This window comes from Periplaneta americana, chromosome 3 (assembly GCF_040183065.1).
Source record: "Periplaneta americana isolate PAMFEO1 chromosome 3, P.americana_PAMFEO1_priV1, whole genome shotgun sequence".
Taxonomy (NCBI): domain Eukaryota; kingdom Metazoa; phylum Arthropoda; class Insecta; order Blattodea; family Blattidae; genus Periplaneta; species Periplaneta americana.
Genome location: NC_091119.1, coordinates 27,962,791 through 27,990,630, shown reverse-complemented (window position 1 = coordinate 27,990,630; position 27,840 = coordinate 27,962,791). Strand labels below are relative to the sequence as shown.

The following is a 27,840-nucleotide window of genomic DNA, read 5'->3' as shown; positions in this document are numbered from 1 at the left end:
TTGGCCTATCAGTTGACCTTCGACGCAGATTATTTCGTTGCCACAGTCAGAACTGCAGGACATTTTGATCCCGACCCGGACGCAATCATCTCTCTGTAGCAGCCAGAATACACGCCCACAGAAGGGAAGCTGTAAGTAGCCAGTAACCTTATTAAAGCAGATATGTGCTTGGATTTTAGAATAGATTTCTCGTGTACTAGAAGCAGCGAGAAAGTGTCCATTTCTACACCAACGTAACTAACAGTAAGTAAAACACTGTATTATTGTAATGTGCTTGTCAAAAACAGTTGTTTTTGTGACTAGTGACGATGATCGATTAGGTCTTTTTAGCTCAGAGAAATCGGGACAAATTTAAACAGACTGATCCATAAATAATTATATTTTGCATGAATAAAGGGAAATACATCCTCCGATTGAATTTCTGGCTGATATGTAATCTACAGGGCTTATATTATATGTGCTGACCGTTGCGCGGTGTTTTGCTTCTCGGCCGCGGCAAGCAGCGCTCCCCCAGTATAAATATGCCGTTCTCTCGGAGCAGTGTACATTCGTTCGCGAAGGTGGTTAGACAGATGACTCTAGACCAACGCATTTTTTGTGTGTAAAGTTTATTATAAATAAGAATCAACACGCCGTGTTCGTGCGGAATTTTTTCATACGTTCCCTCGTCAATTACCTTCTTCCAGAACTGTAATTAATGATTTGTGAACAGATTTCAACCTATTGGTTCAGTGCAAAACAAAGAAACACACGCGAAAACGTACAGTTATAACACAAGACAAATGAGATCAAAATGGCGCACATCTTGAAAGGCTGCCAACAAAATCACTCCCGAAATTGGCACAAGTGGAGGTTTCAATATCTTCTGCACATAAAGCATCAAAATTTTTAAAACTGTGTACACATGTCCATTGCTTAGAATAAGGCGATTCAGTAGCACGAGTATATTATTGTGAGTTTTTCTCGAGATACGTACAAGCAAAACAAAGAAGCATCAGTTGCAAGATGGCTTTAATTCTACACGGATATACCATTGTCGAGCAGCGCTCGTTTCTGCGATTGTTCATAAGCAAATGCTGTTCTTGTATGGTGAGCGTTACCTGTCACGTCAAGCTGTGTATAATTGAGTACATACTTTCTGTAATGAACAGACAAATATCGAAGACGAACACCGAGTCGGTCGGCCAGTAGAGATTATTACAGAGACAAATTCAGTGAATGCTCCTAACCGCCAACAATCAAAGAACAATCAAGAAATGTAATGTTTAAAAGTACTCGTGTCAGTGATTTTGAATTAAATCATAGTTCACCATGTAAATAGGGGAGAGTCGGGTAGTATCGGACATCGGGTAATATCGGACAGTGAGTTTCTTTCTTCTACCACACGATGATAGTACCTGATTGACATGGTTACGTTTCTGTGATGTCGCATAGAGAAACGTAACCATGTCATTCAGGTACTACCATATGGTGGTAGATGAAAGAAACGCACTGTCCGATACTACCCGATGTCCGATACTACCCGACTCTCCCCCAATTCAAATCAAATAAAAGTGATCATCCAATATTTGAAAAGTAATTGATAAACAATCAAGTTGGTTGTGTGCGCTTCATTTTTCATACCTTATTTAGCTACGACAAATCAATTGCTCTATTTTAAAATTGTAATCACTCTAATCAGTATTGAGTAAAATAGTGTTAAATTTAACCCTAACTTATCATCTCTTATTGCACGAACATTTAAAAAGTTTACTATTTTACAGCTTAAGGCTACAAAAGTTAAAAGATATTATAATATCAAATCAAATCCAAAATAAAAATTATACCGGGGTTTTCACATTTGGCTGAATAAATTGGTAAAAATTATAAAATTTCAGAGGACTAATTAATTAATGTATAAGAATTAGGTAAAATTGAAGAAGGTTCCATTGGGATTGGGCACCTAAAACACAGTTATCAATAACGCTGTAGCACTATAAAATGTACAGGTAGTATTGTTTAGGTTCACACGAGAAATAAGGAATCTTAAAGTTTTATATCGTGTAATAATAATCATCATCAACAAACCGTCTAATGGACGGTTAGTATTTCCGCCTCCAAACCAACTCCATTCACTTTTTCGATGAGGAAAACCAGTTTAGGAATTCGATTTTGTGACTTGTAATTTAATACTTTAACTGAATAGGACTTAGATAGATGGATTTATTGAGTAATATTATACATACAGATGTTATATTATCATAATTTTCTCTAAAATCCAGTGCACGGGTCTTCTGACCGTACGTGCATTGTACCTAAAGCAAGTCCTACTTTGTAGGTTTCACCCCCCTCACCTATGATTATATCCAATCACTCTCTAAAAGAACAGACATATTAAAGTGAAAATTGCACAACAAAACACATTATATAATATGTTCTAACTTAAAACAGACATAAAAGTGTATAATTGGGTAGATATCATTATCCCTTCGTCAGTTCGTATCACAAACTTCCACAGCTGCACTTCTGATCTTTCTCGCCTTCAAGAGAAACAATCCAGTTTTTTGTTCGCATTCTCTATTCCCCATGAGGTCAAAACATGCAAGCGAACTCCTATTCTGACTTAGCATCGAAGTTGGTAGATATTTTCTCCGTACTTGTTCCAATTCGACACACTGTAATAAAATATGTCTATAGGAGTATTTTTCTCTACAAAGTGGACAAAGGTGCTCTCATTCGTTGACAATTTGTTACCCTTCCATGCCCTCAATCTTAGCCACGTTAAACCTGCTGTACTGTCTTTGTTACAAGAATTTATGTAGTCACACCTCCCCCAGCTAAGCATGAGATCTGATTGAATAGGACTTCATATAGCTCGTGATATGGATAACAAAAAAAAAGAATAAAAATAATGTTGTCAAGAATCGTGGAGCCGTAGATAATGTGTAAATGCGAAAGATAAAACTGAGTTCTCGCCTATGCGATATGACCTTCAAACTTCATCATCTCTAATAACAGTCTGTAGAACATAAAAAGCATATGACATAATAATTTTGTCAATGAATAATTGAGTAAGTCTAATTCGGTATTCAGACCTGACTTGAATATTTTATTAACAACCGTTTGGACACGTTTATTTCGTCACGTATTATGACATCCGTTTGTAGAACGAAGAACTTTTAGATATTGTGTTCGTTGATGGCAAGTCATTTTCAACAAAATTTGTTTAAACAGCCTTAAGATATAATCATCAATTATGCTTACAGTCTACACCTGTGGAGTAAGGGTTAGCGCGTCTGACTGCAAAACAAGATAGCCCGGGTTCGAATCCCTGTCTGGGTAAGTTACCTGTAGAGGTTTTTCCTCGGTTTTCCCTCAACCCAATATAAGAAAATTCTGGTTAATTATCGGTGATGGACCCCGGATTCATTTCACCGGAATTATCACCTTCATTTCATTTACACGCTATATAACCTGAGATGTTGATACAGCGTCGTAAAATAACCCACTAAAAGAATAATTATGTTTACATTATTGCCTGAATACAGTACTTCAGAAAGTCTAGGACGACACGTTGATGAAATCAGACTGAGAAGTACTAAAGCTAACTACTACATAAAAACTTAACTTTAACAAACAGAGCAAATGACACTTTCAACATTTCGACGGTGTTGAACAGCAACCCGTAAGTTAAAATATTAAATTTTACAGAAGAGCGAAAAAAACGTTTAATATCTTGATACCGAACAAACATCTGACATAAGAGGATATTTAAATATCTTACTGTAAAGTTTGTATCTAAGATGTGTCTGTACAATATTCGGAAAGATTTTTTTGGTAGGGATAAAGTGAAATCTTACTTCGTTCATTTTTGACATACACGGTTACTGTTTAACACTCTTAATTTGTAAAAATACAAGAAGGAAATGACCGATCAAAGTTATACAAAATCGTTCTTTCTTCAAAATGTTCATTCGATGATTACCCCTCAATTGTTATCTTGTTTAGTACACAGAGTAACTAGTGTGAAATCAATATCCATGATTTTACTGTTATTTATTTATTTATTTATTTATTTATTTATTTATTTATTTATTTATTCTGGTGTAGTTAAGGCCATCAGGCCTTCTCTTCCACAACACCAGGAATACAAATACAATAATAGAAATAAACAGAAAAAAATACACTATATACAAAGTAAAGCTACACAAGAAATAAACAGAGAGAGAAAAAACACTATAAACAAAGTAAAGCCACACAAAAATATACACAGGTTGCAGTCACACAAACTTTAAATGAGTGATTAAGTATCATAATTAATTGTATCCTAATTAACTAACATAAACAAGAAACTTGCAATTTTAATCTAGATTCAAAAAGAAAAAGAAAAAAAAAACACAAATCAATACTTCTAGCAATACCTAAAAACATTAACCAAGACAAAATTTTCCAATTTAATTTTGAAGTCCGGCAGTCCCTGACGTCATTAGATAACGAATTCCAGAGGCGAGGTATTTCTACAGTATAGGAAGATGAGTATAAAAACGTTCTACGATGAGGGATAGAAAGAAGTGCTTGATGTCGGTTTCGAAGAGTTGTAAGAAACTGAAAGCGCGATAAGAGATAATTCGGAGTAGAAGTATGCATGATTCTAAACAGAAGAGACAGTGAATGTATTGTTCTTCGTTCCTTCAGACGCACCCATGAAAGTAACTGGAGGGAAGGTGTTATATGGTCAATTTTACGAGTATTGCAGATGAATCGTACTATTGATATAAATCTATTCTGGAAATGAGATAACAATGAAATAATGTTATTAACAATTTAATACAAATAATATATTATACGGTAATCCAAAATTAATTAAATTTATACGCTTAAGCAACTTTTATCAATGACTGGTATCTAAACTGGTCTTTATTTCATCGTCCTTAGCAACCTAACAATGTCTTTATTCACAGCACTGGGGGATTAAAAACTTTTTCCATGACAACCACCACATTAGCAACCATAAAATCCATACATTCATTCATTTATAACTTCTTCACAAACAACACACTTTCTAATTTTACTATCTTGTACTATAGCTTCACTAACGTTTGTGCGACAATTTTCACGAGTGTCATAATAATATTATCCACGAGTTGGATACAATACTTTATGGTATCTTAGCATTATAAATTGTAGGAAATAAATTATGAAAGAAATTCAATTCGGGATCCATAGTTGACAAATTGTCTTCATAAGTGCGCATCGATTAGTTGCGCTTGGCCTTGGTATTGAGTAAAGAGTACAGGTTATATTACAAATGTTCCTTTATTTTGTTAATATAGTTTCTCTGAACCACAGAACTGTTTTATGTGATATTACAAAAGTGATAGAAAATTGTTAAAAATTGGAAATAAATGATACGTTACCTTCTGTCCTGCATTTCATTTCTTGTTACGTCGCGTAGAAGTGATAACAAAGTTAGCAAGCGTTCCGGTATTACGTCATAGAAAATAAGTCATTGGTTTTATCGGCAGGCATGGTATAATAAGCCAATTACGCACGATTTTCGATGTAGTAACAACCTGTTTATAATGCTAGGATGGCATAAACTATTATTACTCGCATGTAATAGGAATGAAAAATTAACTGTTTTCTTCATAACAATATTGTAACTGTATAACGACAAAACATATTTCGGGTAAATTTTTCAATAACTATAAATAAAAAATTAACGGCAGGACAGAAGATCGACACCACATTTACATACTAAAATAGGGGGTGAAGGAAGACAAAATAGAAATGTTCAGTTTTTATGGAATAAGTAATATTCTTGGCTAACAGGGTGCTCTGAGACAAATAAGTTATATTGTTTACCTGTATTCTGTTTGGGAGTGAAAATGAGTCATCATATTCTTCTATTAGGGTCTGTGTCACAAAACATTTTGATATCAAAGTCGATAAATATCTGCTCTATAAAAAGGTACAAGATGAGCAGAATTTTTCAGCCTACCCAGTATCCTAGATCATATATGAAACAGATAGGTCGGCCTTATAGGCTTTGACGTTAACAACTTTTGTCAGGTTTACTACGCTGCCATCTAGTTATTACATAAGGAGTCACGTCATAATTCCCATTTGAATTCCATTAGCGACTGTACTGCCATCTCGTGTTCGTTTACGGCGGACGGGTGGCGATCCTGGCGGTTGTTTTCTTCAAAGTGCTGCCGATTTTAACATAGCTATGAGTTATCTGTTACATATATGATCTAGGCCAGTATCCACATCTTAGCTTCGGTAATGTAGTATAGGCGTATGTCTTCTTCACGCAGTTCTTATAATTAAACAAATTTGTTCTTGTTCTTTCAGAAACAAAGAAATGGATATCACGGAAATACTATGGTCCTATTCGACGTGGATTCTTGTCGTTGTAGGATTAATGTCTGCGCTATATTTTTATGGTACTCGAAACTTCAATTATTTTGAGAAAAGAAATGTGGCATTCATTAAACCAACTGCATTCATCGGTACATTGGGACCCATGCTGTTCAGAAAACAGTCTTTCTCAGACAATATTTTGTCACAATACAACGAGATGAAGGGACACGCATATGGTGGATTGTTCGAATTCAGCAATCCTATAGTCCTGCTTAGAGATCCTGACCTCATCAAAACCGTCACTGTGAAAGATTTCGACAACTTCACAGATCACCGCGCAATCGTCACTGAAGATTCAGATCCCTTATGGGGCAAAGGAATTTTCAATCTCCAAGGTTAGTACACACTATTCTATTAACATGACAGGTATAATAAGGCAAGTCTATCTTTGTTAAACTATTCTTTCAAATTATGCCATTTGCATTGTATCTCGTCCCTGGGTCAAGAAAGCATGGGGGTTAATATTTTGTTTTTGTTTTTTTTTTTTTTCGTGCATACCAATGGTGTGCAGGTAGACAACTTTACCATGGTGTGAATTATACTGTATGTATTCTCTGTGGGGGGCATTAAAATAAAAATAATAAAATCAGTGATCATTATTCATTCTTCGTTCTTACCCATCTCCCGCAAGGTTGTCAGATTAGTGAAATTGAAAAGTAATGCCAAAGTCTCACAAACAGTCTTACACTAAATAAAGTAGTCGTAATCTTTTCAATTTTTAAATAAAAAATGTTAATAATCACTTGTCTTATTATATACTTATTTTCTACACGTGTCTCAATTCCGTGCAAAATTACTGTGATTTCTGATTACGAAATTAGGTGTTAGGAAGAATGTAAATTAATATACTGTATAATTCCTCGTATCCCTGCAACTGTGGGACAAAGCCAGTGCCGGATAACTGATTTTGCCGGATAATTGAAAAATACGTTTATACTTAGGTTGTGTAAAGACATACTGTACTGCACAAATATTTTTTTCCATGTTGAAATTTAGTAATTTTCATATAGATATTTTAAAATAATGTTTTGAAATACCTACAATGGTTATTTTTAGTACTGAATACAGTAATGTACAGTAGTGGCAAAAAAAACCGGACCGACTCTTGTAGCTGATTCAAAATAATCCTGTGCTGTGTATTGTGTCAAACTGTGGTAATTTCAAAATGGATAGTGAAGCCAGAGGTATGTACTGTCATGTAATGTAAAAATGCGCAGTTATCTTTGCCGAATAGAGGTAGAAATGTATGACTGATGCCAGATGGAAATAAAACTCTCAAAGTTTTTTTCGTCTGTAAGTTTGAGGCACTGAAGGAAACAAAAGACGGTAAGAATCGAACAAATGCAATAAATTTCATTGTTACAATTAATCATACAAGATGGATCTGTTTGTGACTAGGAAAATTTGAATCTGTTACTCTGAAATCACCTACAAGGGTCGGTCCGGTTTTTTTTTTGCCACTACTGTACATTAATCAGTTCATAATTAAAGTAATACATAATAGCTTAAAAAATACTAAAAGTTTTCGTAAAGTTATGACAATTTTAAATGGCGGCCATGTGACGTGATGAGCAGTGTAGCCAACGTCGCAATCGCAATTAAGAAGGCGATGAAGTAGCGCTCGATGATTTGAACCTCTTTAACATATCTCTAATGTCTGCTTTTTTATATATACTATCTATACTCCAATGAAACTTTTACGCGCTAGAGAGTAACAGAGAATTTCACACTTTCCTATTTAGATTCATCCAACATCCCTTCGAAACGGGAGAGTTCAAGTGGTAAATTTAAAGATATCGTCTCTGCGCATTGTTTTCAAGGCCCAAGTGACAGCTTACCTATGCTACCCGATCTACTCCAGGAACATAATAGGGTTTTTTGTCTATGTTTTCATGTGTGAACACTGTGAGGAGTAAACACAATATGCGGCATGTGCGATCCAGGAAAACCACTCACATCTTCGTCGACTTTTCTCTTTCGCATGAATGACTTTTTTGGCGTAGCCAAAAATGCCGTTGCTTTGGTATTGCCGGTTATTTTGGTGCCGGATACGAGGGATTTTACTGTACACACATGTGAAGTATAAACACACAAAATGAGAAACAAAATAAATTTGAATGAATACATATAGAGGAAAGTGTCCTAAACCGGACTCCTCCCCCTAAAGCGAACCCCCGGTCTCCTGGCTCTGCATTCTCCTGAACTCTAGCAGAACTAAGTGTAAATAGTAGTTCAGGCTTCCACCACTCTGTAGCGGAGCACACACGTCGCCCGCTTCACTTGTTGCTTACCAGTCTCCCATTACGTGTTTTGACAGTGGAAAAAGTTTTTACATTGTGCTACATTTTTCGTTTTTTTTTTCTCCTAGATATTGGCAGGTAAGCCACTCGACCTATTACATTCTTAAATGGTAAGGTTTAAGGTTATTGCTTGTCATTAAACCGCTTAATTTAGATGTTTGGTTAAAAATCTATTGAGTTAACAAAATGTTGGTTATAATGGCGTAAACCGGACCCCCTTCAGTTGCCTAAACCGGACCCCTTATTTTTTCATGTTTAAAGTCTACCTGTATTTGTACACACTCTTATTCTCTTGGGATTCTGTTCCAAATTTCAAGAGGATAATGGGGAAGGAAGAAACAATCTTTACAGCTTACCATTCAGGGTGGATCCAAATGAACTTCTTCACTCAGTGGTTTCGACACTTCATCGAGTTTGCCAATCTTAAAAAAGAAAAACCTGTGCTGTTGCTCTAGGATGGCCACTTTAGCCACACACAGAATATTGATCTGATCAACTTGGCAAAAACAAATCATGTTACCATTGTGTCGCTGCCACCTCACTCTTCACACAAACTACAACCTTTGGACAAAACTTTCATGGGTCCCCTCAAAGTTCACTGCAGCAAGGAAATCAGGCAGTGGTTAAGGCACAATTAACATGCTGTCAGTGGACGTGCTGTCACTACAGCAGGAAATCAGAGCTTTCCAGAGAACAGAGAAGAATGTGATGTGAACAAACCCCAAGTTATTTGACACTAATCAACCATAAACATCTTCGGCAGATCAGGGTATTTCTCTGTCATCAGCTACACTTGAGGATCCTCAGGGTTCCACAGCTTCTAAGGCAAGCCCGTTTGACATCACTCTCATTTCAAAATTAAAAAAAAGAGGTTCTCGAATAGGGGGCGAAAGACCTGCAGTTCTACGGTCATCACATCTGCGTCTTATGAAACCCAATTGGTGGAAGCTAAAAAAGCTAAAGAAGCCCTGGAAGCTGAACAACAAGCATGGAATCGTGCTCAAGGACGCAAAAGCAATCGCGGCCAGGGACGTGGTTCAGCAGTACAGCCTTCAAGAAAAGGGAAAGGGCTCGTGAAAAGCGTCTGAATTTTGAGAAAAATGTGAAAGAATCAAGCACTGAAGATGAAAACAACGTGACCTCTGGAATATATGAATTGGATCTTTTCTCAGGAGTTTCCTCATCCAAAGATGATGCTTGGTGTGTGTGTTTTGTGACAGCAAATTTTCGGAGGATTCTAAAGGGGAACTTTGGATCATGTGCGCTATGTGCTGGGACTGAAAAGGACATGAACATCTGCGATTTTTGTCGTTAAACGATTTAATTCTGTTGTACGTTTTGTGTAACTTTTTTTTAAAATACATCCTATATCTCTATTTACAAACTAAAACCTGAATTGTAATATTATACTTATACTTTGTAACTAGATTATGTTTTCTCTCGTTTAATACCTTTTCCCAAATTTCTTTAGTGTTATTTTGATTGTTTTTACAAGGGGTCCCATTTCGGCAACTATTTTCAAATCGCCAAAGTGTAAGGTTATTGAAAATAATTTTTTTCATACTAATTTTTAATTATATTTTCTAAAAGTAAAATGTAAATGATGCATAACATTATAAAGTAAATATTATATGCCTTTAAAACATAACTTTTTACTATTTTATTTTTTTTTATCAAAAACAAAATGGGGGTCCGGTTTTGGGCACTTTCCTCTACGTTTTATATCGAAGCTGGATGAGTATAGGCCTAAACATAAGTATATGTTATGTTTGAATCCATAAACTAGTGTCTTTACTCGTTATCGAAGACATAATTAGGCCTACGTTTTCTTCTTCCGCACTAGAATAGTACAGCTTATCTGGTATACTCATATTATTTGTACGGTTTGGTAGGGTATAGTAAAATAAATATACGAACCAGACGATAAAAATATACTTTATGTAAGCTAAAAAAATGTTGCTTTATTTAACGACGCTCGCAACTGCCGAGGCTATATTAGCGTCGCCGTTGTGCCGGAATTTTGTCCCACAGGAGTTCTCTTACATACCAGTAAATCTACTTACATGGGCCTGTCGCATTTAAGCACACTTGCAAAAATCAAATACCATCGACCTGGCCCAGGAACGAACCCGCAGCGCTATACCAACTGCGCCAACCAGCCGTATCTAAGCTATGTTGTTTCTTAGTACAGTCGAGTTTTGCAAACGGAACTTGGACACCCTGCTACCATCCAACGGAGAAAGAGTCGGGAAACCGAGGGTGCGCAAAGACTTCGTCTTGGATAATTAATTAGATGCCAAAAGTTGTTTTTAAAAAATGTTATCTGAGCACATCTATTGTGCCAGTAAATTGCTCTAAGTGGTAGACGAAGTGTGATGAGAACAAAGAGTTTCCGTAATTCATTAATTGTAACATTTGAAACTTCTTAACAAAACTAACGTCAATATAATAAATAATATTACATAATTTGTTTCTATTACCTTTAGGTCAGCAATGGAAAGACATGAGATCCACGCTGAGTCCTGCCTTCACGTCCAGCAAGATGAAGATGATGTTTGTGCTGGTGACAGAATGTGGCAAACAGCTTGTTGACTTCTTGGAGAAATGTTGCCTGGATTACATTCCAGACAAAGCCTGTCAAATAGAGAAAGGCAAAAAATTTTTTTTATTCTTTTTATAATGCATGTTAGATCTGTAGTGTTCGGGAAAAGTGACACAAGTCAAAAATATTAATTTTACAGAAGAAGGAAAAAAACTGTCTTCATACTGATTTATGTCGATTTGATTTTCTTCTGTATGAATTATTGTAATGGGAGAAATAGCCTACTTATGTCTCTTTTCCCAAGTGAGCACATGTTCCGTAAGTTATCAATAAATTAATAAAAAATGTTTGTGGAAATTGACTTATGCCACTTTTCCCAAGCATTGCAGAAATATCAGAACAAGTTCTTTATACAGGGACATCATTTTATTTGCACTTCAATTTTTATTGTACCTGAGTTTTTGAATGTACTTCACTCCCACCCCTTCTACTAATGAAGTTCCAACTCCACACAGGACCAAGACCGCAGATAGTAAGCAGTACTGAGTTACTGAGTATAGTACGTTCCAGAAATATGTTCGCGTTTTCCAGTGACGAAAGAGCTTTCAATATTGAATCATATTTTCGCACAGGTACTGTCCGTTTGCCTACGTCGCATCCCGATTTCCCCCACCTGCTTCTGCTCGCCCCTCTGTAATAGCTGGGCTGTCTTAGCTCTTTTCTGAAAACATTAATTTCTCTTAGGAATTGGACGTTTACGTAATATTATACAGCTGTTTAATTTAACTTAAATAAAAGGGCCTCGTTAAGTAATTAACTGTCACGTGATTTCCTCCCTTTCTACAATCCTGCGGCATAACCATTTGGACGGACAGTAGATAGCATGTCTGAGTAATTTTATATTTTCGGGTCGGGCAGAAGTGAAGATTGAATTTACAGTACGTAGAGTAGGTACAGAATTATTTCAACATGAGTTACTAGTACGAAGGACGAAACTGGCAATTGGAATTAGATGCAATAGTCTATAGTGCGATAAAATGCACAAAAGAACTGAAGCCTGTATCGAAATGAACGGCCACCATTTTCAAAATTGTGTTTAAATATTCATATTATGATTACGTTTCAATTTAACTTCTTTCTCTATATTGTACGCTAATGTGCTGTAGACAGTATAATATACACCGCATAATACAGTACTGTACTTTGATTAAAGAAAAACCTAATGAAAATTATCAAACTCAAAATCGCGATATTTCCTAGTTTACGTAAATGGATGAACTACTTTTCTTCCTTCCTATACCTAGTAGAGTGATTTGTGGTTTACGCCAGTATCATCGAACTCCAGTCTTGGAGTGGGGGAGCAAGCGGCGGTGTTTCCGGTTCTCTAAAGGTATAGACAGGTTAATATTAAACATGTTAGTAAAAATAAATGATGTCCCTGTATTAATGAATGGCTGCAATATACCTCACAGTACGATACAGGCAATAAACATTTTTAAGTGCGCAGAAACCAAGTAAGTGCTTCTACTGGTTATAGTGGGATGGGCTTAATAAATAATATCGGTTTGTAAATATTTACATTTCTTAAGTTGGTATTTTGATACTACAGTTTCATTATTTTTACAGAAGGAGACAAGCTGGTGATCGAAATGAAGGACTTGTTCACGAGGTTCACAAATGACGTAATTGCCACTGCTGCGTTTGGAGTTACCGTGGATTCGCTGAAGAAGCCGTCAAATGACTTTTACTTGTTGGGGAAAGAGGCTGCTAATTTTGATGGTGTTCGTGGCTTCATTTGGCTTGGCTATGCTCTTAGCCCTAAAATGATGAAGGTGAGTATGAACATCAAGTATCAGCTTATAGAAAATGCATAAAAATTTATGGTGTGGAGAAATCCTTGTCTTTATCCGTGTAAAAAATAAACTATTGTTTGTGTACCTCGTTTTAATCGTGACAACGTTTTTTAGTTCTTTTAAGCATTCTGATTATTGTATTATGTCTCTGCTCTGTAAAGAACTTTTGATAAGGGCGCAAATAGCCATAGATGCTGACGCGTCCTTTTTAAACCCCACTAACCACTAAACTATTGCCATCTAACGTCGTTATTTAAAAAATCATCCTAAGTCACAACTTAGACACCGGTACCTTCTGACTTAGATCGTCTCGATTATAAGAGCGTATTCCGAACCTCAGCGGTGAGCAATCTGATGGCATCACGGTGTTCCGAATTTCAGCGATGACGTCACTGATGCTCCACCGGTGTCGCACCGGTGCCATCAGCTTGCAGAGGTGGTGGCAGTATCCATCAGCGAATCTAATTGGTTCTTGTGTAGGGCGGGAATTAGCAGACGAATGACATCGTGCACTGTTGTGTTATGGCGGTGTGTTCTGCTGTACTGTTTGTAATGTGCACAGCGTAAAAAAAAATTGTTATAGTCCCGTCACTCTAATTTCCGGCAGCCAATCACGTTGCAGGTCGGCTACATTTAAACATGTGCGTCTTGTGATTCGCTGATGAAGATGTTAAGCATTTCCTAAGGCTGGATAAATAATATATAATCGCCCGCCATTTTGGCTCTTTCGTTGGCGTTCGCAGAAAGCACACGAGGACGTTATTTGCCGCTCAATTATTTGCTCAATTACAGTGCGTTTGATTTATTATCATAGGAGCTACGACATGATAATGTTTAACGGTGCGGCAAATAGATCCCTCGTCTGGTAGCTCGGCAACGAAAGAAGAAAAATGGCGAACGAAACTACCTATCTAGACTTTATAGAGCCTTGACTTTCTAAGACGTAAGCAAAGAGGAGGAGTCACGCCGGGAATAACAGCGTCGGAACTATAATGGCTTATGAACGAACATGTCAACGGACCAGTTATTGGTACTGGTTCAAGAAATAAATTGTTTATGCATCTCTTTTCTTTGAGCGAGATGACAGTATGAACATTTCACAAAATTTTGCTATCGTAGCTAACAAACTTGTACAGCCGCCATGATAGCCATTGAACTTTCCAGCAGTTTTGTTCCTATTCCGCTGCAGCGTGACGTCATTGATGTCCACCGGTCCGGTGAGATTGAGAATACGCTGTGTGACATTACTAAACAAGTAAATGAATTTAAATTACCAGACACCTAGCCCAAAAAAAAAAAGACCTGGAATGACATATTTATCTTCAAAGATAAGAAACCAAGTTATTGTGTGGGTCTAATACGAATATTATTTTATGCTCGACCATGCCGAAATGTAGTAATTATACACCTGGTAGCAGCCCTTTAATGGACCTCATTAAAGTACACCTATTCATTGAAGTTCAGGTGTTCCACCAATCAGAAAATACCATTGTAGCAATATGAAAGCGCAAGTATTGATCATTCTCGGATATGCAATTGAAAGACAACTAGCGCGAGATTAGATTCATCATTAGCGCGAGATTAGATTAATAATCAGCGTTAATTGTAAATAATATTCAAATAAATTCAATTTATCATCTCGTTTTTCAATGTCTAATTGAATTTCAAGGTTATATCAAGATTAATATTTATTTTATTCTCTAGATTATATCAAGGTCAATGTCGACTTTGTTTCTCGGAAAAAATCAATACTTTCGCGTCTGCGCACATCTCACAATTTACGAGGTATTGCACAAGGTCAGTTCCGCTCCTCAGTCAGATAAGAATAACATGAATACTTATAAATAATTTCAAGTTAGAAATATGGTCGAGCATAAAAAGTCGTATGAAACTTGACTATAATGGTAATTAAGACGATCGTATGAAAATTATGAAACTCGCTTGCGCTCGTTTCATAAACATACTCGCGTCTTAATTACTACCATTATAGGCTGGTTGCATAACGAACTAATATATGTGATCACTAATGGATCTGTTCATTATAGTTGTAAGAATTTCCTGTATTATTATTTTTATTTCATTTTAGTTGGTTAAAATATTGAACAGCTTTTCTTAATTTTCCGACATTTTCTTCGGAGTGGCATACGTCCCTTTGTGAAATACCTAACACATTCAAATACTAAATTCTACTTCGAAAAAAGAAATTATTTTCAGGGGCGTAAAGTTATATTATGTAATTGTGCAAAAACAAAGTTACATACATTCAGTAGTAGGCCTATATGATCTTGCCTTTCACAGATGTTGCGTATCCCACTTATACCTAATAAAGTGACCAGTTTCTTCAGATCACTGATAATGGATACCATGTCTACAAGAGACCGAGAAGGAATTATACGGCCTGATTTAATTCAACTGTTGATGCAAGCCAAGAAGGGAACCCTGCAAGATGACAAATCTCCAGCTAACAATGACAAGGCTGGTAAGTTGCATCTAGTAACGCATTAAATTAATGTGTCACTCACGATTATATCATGCACAAATTTAATATGTAATCCATGTTTATATCTTGTGTTAAGAACCTTTGATTAGCCTACTAACTTCTCATTAAAGTAGTTTCTCTATCAATTAGTTTCTACTCGTTTTATTATAATAACGGTTATGCTAGTTTGTGAAGGAAACTATAACAGTTTCGAAATGAAATAAAGCACTGACTATACCTCTATATAACCACCGGCGTAGCTCAGTCGGCTGAGGCGCTTGCTTGCCGATCCTGAGTAGCTCTAGGGCGCGGGTTCGATTCTCGCTTGGGTTGATTATCTGATTGGGTTTTTCCGTGGTTTTCTCGAACTGTAGGCGAATGTCAGATAATCTATGGCGAATCGTCTACTTCATCTCGCTATCACCAATCCCATCGACGCTAAATAACCTAATAGTTCATACAGCGTCGTTAAATAACAAAGTAAAAACATCTATATATTCATTGGCGAAATATCACTGATATCTCCATTACATTCACAGACGAAGGTATTTGAATATAAAAATAATAACATGTACGGTAATCAATATTTACAATAGACTATTGACATTCTAATAGCTAACTAACTATACTCCGGGTCAGCCTACTTCATACCCTAAGGGTGAAATCTAACCATTTTTTCCCCCATTACTACATATGCGAGTAGATTGTGGTGATTTTCTAGTTTGCGGGTTGAATTTTCTTTTTCCAACTTCGTTTCGAATTTCGATATTGACAAATACTACAAATGATAGTGATTTTGTAACTGGTATGTTGGCAGCTGAGGCAAATATCGACAATATTTGTCGGTACTAGATTTCTGAGCCGGTTACTGGAAGCTAGTGAAATTTGAAAATACTAATAATTAATTAATAAGTATTAATATTAATACATAATAGTTATTTTATGTGTTGCATTGTGGTTATAATTCAAGATTATAGTCAGGTAAGTTTTCGGAGTTAGTACTATTAATTTCATGTAGTCAAACAAAATACACTTTTAGGTTATGTCTCGTGAGTCAATTGTTTAGTCAAACCAATGAATTTCGTATTGCCATGTTGATCCCTTTCCCGTATAGTTTACCTGCGAAAATATTTTACAAATTATTGAATTATTTAGCATAACGTTCCAACATAAAGAACGGTAAGTAAATAAGTCATTTAGTACGTAGGATCGTGTGATATCTGGTAACGTTGGCAACACTGACAAGACGGCAATATTTGCTGTTTAGGAATTGTTCTTATGTGACCCTCACTGTACAATAAGGCGGGCTGTGAGAATGGAGGAAAAGCAAACTTTTAATTTTTTACTAAAATGCAGTATTTATATATTGAACTCAATTTAATGTAACACTTTAATTTTTTCTATATTCTACATCAAAAACTTAATCTTCAGTGGTCTTGCGGCTGTTTGTTTCAAAATTAAGGGTTTCACGCCCGAGAGCGCTGGATTTCAAAGGGAGATAGTATCCTAAGCATGGCTTCCTTCAGAAGGAAAGTAAGTCTGTGGATTCTGTGTCGTTACCGATAAACGTTACCACTTCTACTGTTGCTGTACAGCTGTCAAAGAAAAGTAACCACTCTCTAGAAACTAAGTTCCCTTCGAGTATCTGCGCTACAGGAGACAGGCGATGTTAATTTAGGGTAAATTAGGGTCTGTTGGACAGTCGGGCATGTTGGACACTTTGTACTTTAACGTGTTATTGACTTCTAGCAGAATGTGGTGCCCACAAGTGGCGAGGTAACACGTTAAAGTACAAAGTGTCCAACATGCCCGACTGTCCGACGGACCCTAATTTACCCTCTATATATATACACACACAGGGACATCATTTTATTTTTACTAACATTTTTAATATTAACCTGGCTATACCTTTGGATTAATGATTGAGACCCGGAAACACCGTTTGCTACCCCTTCCACGACTGGAGTTCGATGATACTGGCGTAAAATACAAACAGATCACTTTACCAGGTACAGGAGGGAAGAAAAGTAGTTCATCCATTTACGTAAAGTAGGAACGTATTCATTATGCACTGTATATTATACTGTCTACATCACATTAGCATACGATATAGAGAACGAAGTTAAAATTAAAAATAATCATAATATGGATATTTAAACACATTTTTTAAAATGGTGGCCGTTCATTTCGATACTGGTCTTTTGTGCCTACTATCGCACTATAGACTCTTGCATCTAATTCCAATTACCAGTTTCGTCCTTCATACTTAGTAACTCATGTTGAAATAATTCTGTACCTACTCTATAAAAGAGTACCTTACGTACTGTAAATTCAGTCTTCACTTCTGCCCGACCCGCAAAGATAAAATTACTCAGACATGCTATCTACTGTCCGTTCAAGTGGTTATGTCGCAGGATCGTAGAAAGGGGGGGGAATCACGTGATAGTTAATTACTTAAGGAGGCCCTTTTATTTAAGTTATTTTAAACAGTTGCATAATATTACGTAGACGTCCAATTAATTTCTAACAGAAATTAATGTTTTCAGAAAAGAGCTAAGAAAGCCCAGCCACTAGTCTTTACAGTGGAGCGAGCAGAAGCAGGTGAGGGAAATCGGGATGCGACGTAGGCAAACGGACGACAGTACCAGTGCGAAAATATGATTCAATATTGGAAATTTTCGTCACTGGAAAACGCGAACATATTTCTGAAACGTACTATAATCACTAACTCAGTACTGCGGCCTTAGTTCTGTGTGGACAGTTGGAACTTGGTTAGTAGAAGGGGTGGGAGTGAAGTACATTCATAAACTCAGGTACAATAAAAGTTGAAGTAAAAATAAAATGATGTCCCTGTGTATATATATATATATATATATATATATAGACACACAGAAGAGCTTAAAGAACAAATACATGACCTATCAAAATTTTATATTCACAGCATCAATAAATATATAAATAAAATATATGGCCTGGGTGATATTGTACCCACTTTACCCATGTAGTAAACGAAAAACGAAGGGTTAATCTCAGTGATTGGTTACTCAAACATTTGACTGAGTCCTTGCCATGCTGCTAGATATTTTGCATTTTCTATAGTAACGAAGTAAGTATAGTGTAACAAATATAAAACGACTACTAAAAGAAGATCTGCAAATTACGATAGGCTACATGTTCTCTTTGAGTGTTCATCTTTCTGTTGAAGTGATAACAAAAATTATTTTTCGCTGCCTCTGGACAGTCAGTTATGACTGTTTGATGTGTAACCAACCATTGATGCTTTGTGTATGAGTGTTATTTTTAAGAAAACCATGATTTATTTTGTTCAAAAATAATATGCTTCTATACCCATTTGCAATATTTTACTTTCAGTTCTTACGAACGATGATATCGCAGCACAGGCATTCCTGTTTTTTCTTGGAGGATTCGACACAACATCCACACTTTTATGTTTTGCATCCCTTCAGCTGACAGTGAATCCAGAAATTCAAGAAAAAGTTCATAAGGAAATTGACTCCACATTAAAGGCATGTGGAGGCAGTATCACGTATGAGGCACTCCACAGTATGAAGTATTTAGACATGGTTCTATCAGGTGAGTATGACGCTTGCAGAAGAACGATATCTCTTCTATACGAGCGTTAAAACGCCGCGTCAATGACGCACGCGCTCCGTCATAAACAGAAACAATGAAAATGCATTTATTGTGGCGATATACACCAACCAGCCAACCAACAGAAAGTATAATTTTTATTATTATTATTATTATTATTATTATTATTATTATTATTATTATTATCTTCTTCTTCTTCTTCTTCTTCATGCATTAAGCCCTGCTAAGGCTTGTTGCGCGCTCCAAATTTATTAGTTCATTGGTCTTTCCATCGTTTTTTTGGTCTTCCTATGTTTCGTTTCCCTTCTGGTATATAATTTAATATTTTCTTTGGGTATCTTCTCTCATCCATTCTGTCTACGTGATCTAGCCATTTTTGTCTATGATGGTCTATTCCTTCATTTAGGCTAAAAATCTGTAATTGATTTCTTATGTCTTCATTTCTGATTCTGTCCCTTTTAGTGACTCCCAGAACTGATCTTAAAAACCTCATTTCTGCTGCCTGTAGTCTACTTTTATCTCTACTTGTCATTGTCCAAGTTTCACTACTATATAGAGCTGCAGGAACTGCCATAGTTTTATAAAATTTTATCATCGTATCTTTTCTTACTTTATTTTTTAAAGTTCTTTTAATTGTTCCGCATATTTTTTAAAACATTTCAACTTTATTTCCAATATCTACCTCTTTAATATATGATATTGATGATCCTAAAAATTTAAATGTATTTACTTGTTCAATTATATTATTGTCTAATACAAGTTTACATCTTAGCGGATGAGTTCCTTGAAATGCCATAGATTTGGTTTTATTTTTTGATATATCAAAATTGTAATTAATAATTATTTTATGGAGTTCAAATAATGCTATTTGTAGTGTGTCTTCATTGTCAGAAATTATTACTTGGTCATCTGCATATAGGAGTGTCATTATAAAATTCTTCCTATTATAATCAGAGGATATATTTAAATTGTTTAGCCGCTGTCTCCATTCTCGGATTGCGTTGTCTAGGTATAAATTAAATAAAGTGGGTGATGTACAGCACCCTTGTCTTAGTCCGGTGTTAATACTTGTTGTTTTAAAAATTTCCACCTCTTTCTTTTACACATATAGTTGTACCTTTGTATATTTCTTTAAATGTTTCAGTAATATGATTTGGTATACCTCTGTTAACCATTATTTCCCATAATTTTTTTCTTTTCACTTTATCAAAAGCTTTTATGAAATCTATGAATATAATATATGTTGGACAATTAAATTCTCTTCTTTTTTCTATTATTTGTTTTATAGTGAAAATGTTATCAGTGCATGACCTTCCTCTTCGGAAACCTGTTTGTTCTTTTAATAAAATTGTTTCAATAATGTTGCGAAGCCTTTGGTTTAGAATTTTTGTATATAGCTTGTAAACACTATTTAACAAGCTAATCCCTCTGTAGTTTTCCGGTTTAGTTTTATCACCTTTTTTAAATATTGGTACAATTAATGAAGTTTTCCATTCTTCTGGTATTTTATTTTGTTGCCAGCATTGATTTAAAATGTTTAGCAATCTAAACTTCATTCCATCAGGTATATATTTCAATAGTTCTGTATTTATTCCATCCTGTCCCGGAGCTTTCTTATTTTTAGAGTTCTTTATAGCTTGTTCTAATTCCCAATATTCTAAATTATCTATTTCAGTTTTGACTCTTATCTCAGGTGTGTCTAATTCTATTTCTTCTTCATATTATTATTATCGTTATTATTATTTGAATTTAGTATTACAAAATGTATTTATATATTTACAATATTGTAGTAAAACCTTCCTCCTCGACGACTGAATGTATGAACTTCTCATTAGTCCTTCAAAGTTTTTATGGAGGTATTTGGCTATTGAAAACACATTGCGACTTTGGTCTTTGATAAGGAAGTTTCTTTGACACAGAAATTAATTTCAGATCTGTAAATAAATTAATTTAAACTGTGGAATAAATTTTTACCTACCTCGGATGTGAGATTTCTTATGATTATGGTTCGGATATTCATAGAATAAACTTAATAGATATCAGATAAAATGTGAAAAATACTCTAAAAGGACTATAGGCTAATTAACATTCTACAGAATTATGGCAATACCTAGGCTCTACTATTCTATGTAGAAGGAAAATGATCGATAATAACAAAAAGAAAAACAAGTCCATTTATAGACCTACAAGCACACGAGATGAGATTTCTAAGATTTTGGAGGAGATACAATAAGGACAGATCATAATGAAGAAGTTAGAGAAGTAGATATATTTCCAATTAATACCAAATAAACTAACATAGACCAATTTGGAAAAACAGCTAGCTCTAGACAAAATGCCGCTGTCGGGAATTCCGGAGTTAGTAAACTTTTATTAGCCACGAGGAATGAGATATAGACAATGAGAGAGGAAATGCGGGGAATATTGGTAGGATGAGGAGGGTAAAGCGGAAGAACACAAGAATATATATGTATATACATTAACACGTTATTGGGTTTGTTCATCACAAATACAACTCTGCCAACAACGAGACTTGAACTCGGTTTTCTGGCTACCAAGGTGGCAGGTGAAATTGAGTACGCGGATATCAAAATGCCTAATTCATGAAAGGAAGAAGAGAAAGAGGAGTAAATAAATTTACTTTATAGGCCTAAGCAAGAAATCAGACATGATAGATATTGGTGAAGTCCCACGTTGAAAGAGTAAGGTATGTATTTTCTGTTAATGTTGAAGGTAAGTTTACGTGAGTTCATTATATCTATCAGCAATCATATATGAGAATATTTACATTAGAGATGAACAAAACTAACTGCCGCTCTCGCTAGCTGTGTTCGTTGCATTTGTCTTTCGAGTCTCGTCTCGTAACTCTTGTGCGCTTCGAGTCTCGCTCATCATTCTCGAAATAGCATTTGGTCGGCGTGGAAAGATTTCGTAACATTGAATAACATACATCACTGAAATAAATAACATTAGAAATGTTCAAATGAGACAAAAAGACAAAACAAAACAGTATCTTATTTATCAAAATGTTCTAGAGATGAACAAAACTAACTGCCGCTCTCGCTCGCTGTGTTCGTTGCATTTGTCTTTCGAGTCTCGTCTTGTAACTCTCGTGCGTTTCGAGTCTCGCTCATCATTCTCGAAATAGCATTTGGTCGGCGTGGAAAGATTTCGCAACTTTGAATAACATACATAATTGAAATAAATAGCATTATAAATGTTTAATTGAGACAAAACAAAACAGTATCGTAGTTATCAAAATGTTCTGGTTCTATTATCAGATATTACCTATGGTTATATACATAAAAAAAACAATTCTCAAATAAATTTGCATTTATAAGAAACATAAAACATAACGTTAAATAAAGTATTAATATATATTTTTTTTGTTTGAGATTGTGCACTTGATCTCAAACATATGAAAAAATATCCTAGCCTTGTAATAAGAGCCTAGTAATTAAATAAAGATTAGGGAACGGATTACTATACACTGAAAGGTAGAGATGGTGTTTCAAATGGGCTACTTGATTCTTTATACAAATATAACAGTTGCCAAAATAGATAAATGTTCAGTCTGGTTTGTGAGTATAAACTGCGACGATTCAAGGCTGCTTGACGTTCGAGAGTTGACCACTCCCGAAGTCTTGAAACACTCACATGCAATTTTTGCATCAACGATGCGACGTAGGTAACATTGTCGTGCGGGTTTTCGGCTTTGCGGGCGCTATTAGTATTACTTTCTCGATCGTTGTTCAACTCTAATTTACATCATTAATAACAATTAGAGCCTCGCTTTTCAACAACACAAAATGGATTGCATACCATCATTATATGTAACTGATCTGGTGTTCCAATTACACAGCAAGTGTCCTCTCAATGGCACATAATTTTTATATGCATTACAGTGAAGAATCTTGTTTCAACAGATGAATCATCACTTTTATAATGTTTTGCTTGTTTGCTCTTATTTTGACAAGATTCTTCTTGTCGTAGGCTCACTTTTTATTCTGATAAATTAAGACAACTTGTTCTCCATCATGTTCATTATAAGACTGGACTACGGCTTTCAAAGTTGATTATTTTTTCTAGGTTGTGTTCCTTCACAAAGTATTCTTATTGAATATTCTTCTTCAAAAACATTAATTTTAATTCTTTCATAAACATTGAAGACTCTACTTTAGTGTCATATACTGTCACATTCTTTTTACAGAGACTCTGAGATTATATCCTCCTGTAATTGCAATGGATCGAAGCTGCGTGAAATCTTACACCCTCCCTGCTGATCCTCCACTTGAAATGAAGCCTGGGGACGGTATCTGGATTCCAGTGTACGCACTTCATCGCGATCCTGAGTACTTCCCCGATCCTGAGCGATTTGACCCTGGAAGATTCAGCGATGAAAATAAACACAACATTAGGCCTTTCACCTACTTTCCGTTTGGGGCAGGCCCACGTATTTGCATTGGTAAGTTGTTTTCATTAACATTTACATTTAAGACGCTTGTAAAAATTAAATCTTTCAGACGTCCTAGGCCGACCAACCGATTGCTAGCCTCACGCCAGGGATGGACGATCATGCAACCAGGGTTGGGCGAGTAAATTACCTGTACGTATTTTACGTGTAATTTACATGTAAAATATGTAATGTAAAAAACCGTTTTATACACGAACTAATAAACTATAGTCGCGACGCTGTTATTCCCGGCGTGACTCCTCCTCTTTGCTTACGTCTTAGGAACTCAAGGCTCTATAAAGTCTAGGTAGGTAGTATCGTTCGCCATTTTTGTTCTTTCGTTCCCGAGCTACCAGACGAGGGATCTATTTGCCACACCGTTAAACATTATCATGTCGTAGCTCCTATGATAATAAATCAAACGCACTGTAATTAAGCAAATAATTGAGCGGCAAATAACGTCCTCGTGTGCTTTCTGCGAACGCCAACGAAAGAGCAAAAATGGCGGGCGATTATATTAAGTATTTATCCAGCCTTAGGAAATGCTTAACATCTTCATCAGCGAATCACAAGACGTACACGTTTAAATGTAGCCGACCTGCAACGTGATTGGCTGCCGGAAATTAGAGCGACGGGACTATAACATTTATTGATTTTGACAATATAAACGTCAATTACTTTATTCCTTTTAAGTCCTGATGAGAGAAATGTATGTTGCAGCAGAAAAAAATATATATTTTTTTTGTGATTTTATACTGTAGTTTTTACATTGATTATAACATTTGTTCATACTTACTTTCATTCACTCTAATACTTGGAAAAATAGCAATGCTTTGCTTACTTTCAGTTTGTTTGTTGGAAAAACCCCAAAACACCCTAACTAATTTATTTTTTGGGGGACTTTATATATATTATAAAACGTAACTAATAGTGAATAAACATAACATGTAGCAACTAATGTCACTTGTTAAATACATTTTGACAATTAAAATAAAAGTAATTAAACTAAAGACTTTTTACTGATTTCCCGAAAGTTTTGTTTTTGTCACTTGTTGGGTTTTAAAAATAAACGATTTTACTGATAAAGTCCTTTTTGTAATACGGTAAACTAGGATCTGTTGGACAGTCGGGCATGTTGGACACTCTGTACTTTAATGTGTTACCTCGTCTCTTGTGGGCACCACATTCTGCTAGAAGTCAATGACAGAAGTAGGCCTACTCGTGGCTACTTACGTCATTGACTTCTAGCAGAACCCTAGTTTACCCTATAATAGTTTAAGGTAATTATTATGATTTAAACATAGTAACTCATTTAAATGTAATCATTTTCCAAAATTTATGTGGTAAATGACTAATCATCATCGAGTTGGGAAGCAAGAATGAATAGACATTTTGTATGTCAGAACTTTAATAAACTTATTTTTTCAAGTCTTTTTGTATGTCAGAACACCAATAAACTTATGTTTCAAGACTTTTATATTTCAGAACATTAATAAACTTATTTTTTCAAGTCTTTTTTGTATGTCAGAACATTAATAAACTTCTTTTTCAAGCCTTTTTGTATGCCAGAACATTAATAAACTTCTTTTTCAAGCCTTTTTGTATGCCAGAACATTAATAAACTTATTTTGCAAGCCTTTTTGTATGCCAGAACATTAATAAACTTATTTTTCAAGTCTTTTTGTATGTCAGAACATTAACAAACTTATTTTTTCAATCTTCGCTTCCACTGTCATTACTATCTATGTTGGTCGTAGCCATGTGTACAGTTCTGTGTAGAAACCTTTCACTTCATTCGGTATGTACTACAAAATCTTCTTAAAGTCTCCATTTTTTTAATACTAATTGGTATCCTCGAGTTATATGCTAGGTTTGTTGGCAATTCAAACGGTAAATTTTCATCACAAACTGAACAAAGAAAGATTGAAAATAAAAGTTTTTGGAAGTTCTTTGATCTAGTTTACATTTACTACGTTAATTACGTATTATTTACGCGTATTTTACTGTAATGCAAATAACCTTTTTCACGCGTAAAGTCTCAACCCTGTCTATAACATATCCGTTCCTAAACGATCTGAATTCTCATATAAACATGAATTCGAAATAAGCAACAATATTTTTAATTGGTTGTTTACATGGACTATCATGTCTGACCATATTGCACTTAATTTCTTAATTAATGTTTAACATCAATGTTACAGGTAGCAGGTTTGCGCTGATGGAAACGAAGATTGCAATGGTACACCTTCTTTCTCGCTTCAGCCTCAAAGTCGTGTCCAAGACACCCATACCAATACAAATTACCAGGAAGGGTTTCACCATGACAGTTGATGGAGGGTTCTGGCTGGGACTTGAACGAAGATCTGTAAAACAATTAAATGAATAGTGGATGGAATCCATGGACAATCATTTAAGAATTCTCTCAGTGATTTTATATTATTTCTTATACAGGCTGGAAGTGATGTAACTGTGCAGATAGCAGAGGACAGTAGAATGTATTAAAATAAATAAAATATCTATTATGAGTGTTGTAATAATTAAGTATATGGTTAATTAGGAAAGTAGGTGGAAAGTCTGAGTAGTTTGGCAACAGCGCACCGCCAACTCACCTTTCATACACATACGAACTCGGTGTACTAGCAGCATTCCGTCCCTTAATTACTGCAGTAGGGTTTCCAGACTTTCTAATGACGGGAAACAATGACACGTGTTAATCTTTTCACTTACTTTGTAAGAAAACTATTTTATTGAAAAACGTGAAAGAATTAACCATTCCTAGTCAGTTTCCCTAATGATAGATTACGAGTAAAAACCAAAATCTGATATTACTTATCGAGTAAAACAGAGTTAACTGTTGGGAGAAAATTAATTATTTTCTGAGGAAATATTCATTTGGGACTTATATGTCTTTCTTGGAAATAACGTAACCACGTTTTTTGTAGGCTCCAATGATTTTTCATGTAACTGTACTTGGCATCGGAATGGGTTGTTATGTACCCCTCCCAAAAAGACTCGATTTTCTTGGGTATTGCTGCTGTGATACACCGTGCACTCTGATTATGAAATCACTCACTACTGGTCTGTCACCTCTCACCGCAATTCAGCTGTCGGTGTGATTCCTGACGCACATGACGTCATTCAAATTCGTTATCAGAAATCGGAAACAACTCTGTAGTATAGAATCTTTCATCAAAAGGTATGCTAATTTGCCTATTGTCCTTTTAAAAGGACACTTGTTTCTAGCTAAACCATTTACAACAAGTATGTTTCGGCACCATACATTATCGCTGGGCAAAGGAGAATTCGTGAATCCCTGTGATTCCTGACCTTCAAGCAGTATAGATATACTATCCGCAGAGCATATCTCCCTCCATCGGTACCATTACTCAGTTTACGTGTGTACAAACAAGCAACCGGCAGCAGTGGTGGAGCAATGGCTCTTCTAAACCTTCCACTTACGAAAAACAGAGATTTCTGGTGTAAAAAAAGATGATGATAATGTAAAATTTGTAATAAGTAGATATCGGATTTTTAGGCACTAAAAATTGCAGTTTTAGGCGCCTAAAATAAGCTCAAAATTTGTAAAATTAGGCTCTATTTTAATGAAAATAGGCATTTTAGGCACATCAAGGTATCATATTTATTTCTTTCACTGAAATTTTTAGTTATACACTAAAATACGCACAAAAAAGTATGTTTAAACATTAAAAAAGAATACTATATTATATTTATAAACAGAGCTGCACAAATTTAATATATTGAAACTAATGAAATAATGATTATTGATATCAAGATTACTCATTTTAAGTTATTGAAATTCAGTTCCATGCTCAGACTTTATTATAATTATCTGCACTACACCACCAGAATTTTTTCTAAATTCTCCACAGTTAACCTTTGCCTTTTGTCACTGAGAATCATTTTGAAAGCAGAAAAACTTCTTTCAACCGAAACTGATGTGAGAGGCGCAAATTTTAAATTAGGTACAATAGGAACATCAATACTTACTGGAACATTTACACTTTCCCCCGATATCACTCTTGATACTTTTTCCAACAATGAAAATCCTACATTCTTATTTAATACGTTGTCCCACTTATTTTTAACTTTTTTCCCAGTTTCGCCCAAAGCAGAATGTATGTTCACTTGAGCTTCCTTTACTATTGCTATTTGGCTACAAAGAGATTGTTTTTCAC

The 27,840-nt window shown here is 35.4% G+C and overlaps 1 protein-coding gene across 2 annotated transcripts; it reads left to right on the top strand.

Annotated features, from left to right (window-relative positions):
- LOC138695881 (cytochrome P450 9e2-like) lies at window positions 1-26,168 on the top strand. Of its 2 annotated transcripts, none has more exons than XM_069820220.1 (8): window positions 1-131; window positions 6,337-6,740; window positions 11,192-11,356; window positions 12,874-13,079; window positions 15,399-15,579; window positions 18,952-19,173; window positions 23,402-23,656; window positions 25,846-26,168. In XM_069820220.1, exons 2-8 carry the CDS (start codon window positions 6,347-6,349, stop codon window positions 26,028-26,030), a joined length of 1,608 nt encoding a protein of 535 aa, XP_069676321.1. In that variant the 5' UTR covers window positions 1-131; window positions 6,337-6,346; the 3' UTR covers window positions 26,031-26,168. The 2 variants fall into 2 exon arrangements, with proteins under 2 accessions (XP_069676321.1, XP_069676322.1); XM_069820221.1 differs by having other exon boundaries at window positions 111-243.
- The last annotated feature ends 1,672 nt before the right edge of the window (window positions 26,169-27,840 follow it).

Coding starts and splice junctions, on each gene's coding strand:
- LOC138695881 (XM_069820220.1), top strand. CDS start 6,347: ATGGATATCACGGAAATACTATGGTCCTATTCGACGTGGATTCTTGTC. Junction 11,357..12,873: donor AGCCTGTCAAATAGAGAAAG/GCAAAAAATTTT, acceptor TTATTTTTACAG/AAGGAGACAAGCTGGTGATC. Junction 13,080..15,398: donor TTAGCCCTAAAATGATGAAG/GTGAGTATGAAC, acceptor TGCCTTTCACAG/ATGTTGCGTATCCCACTTAT.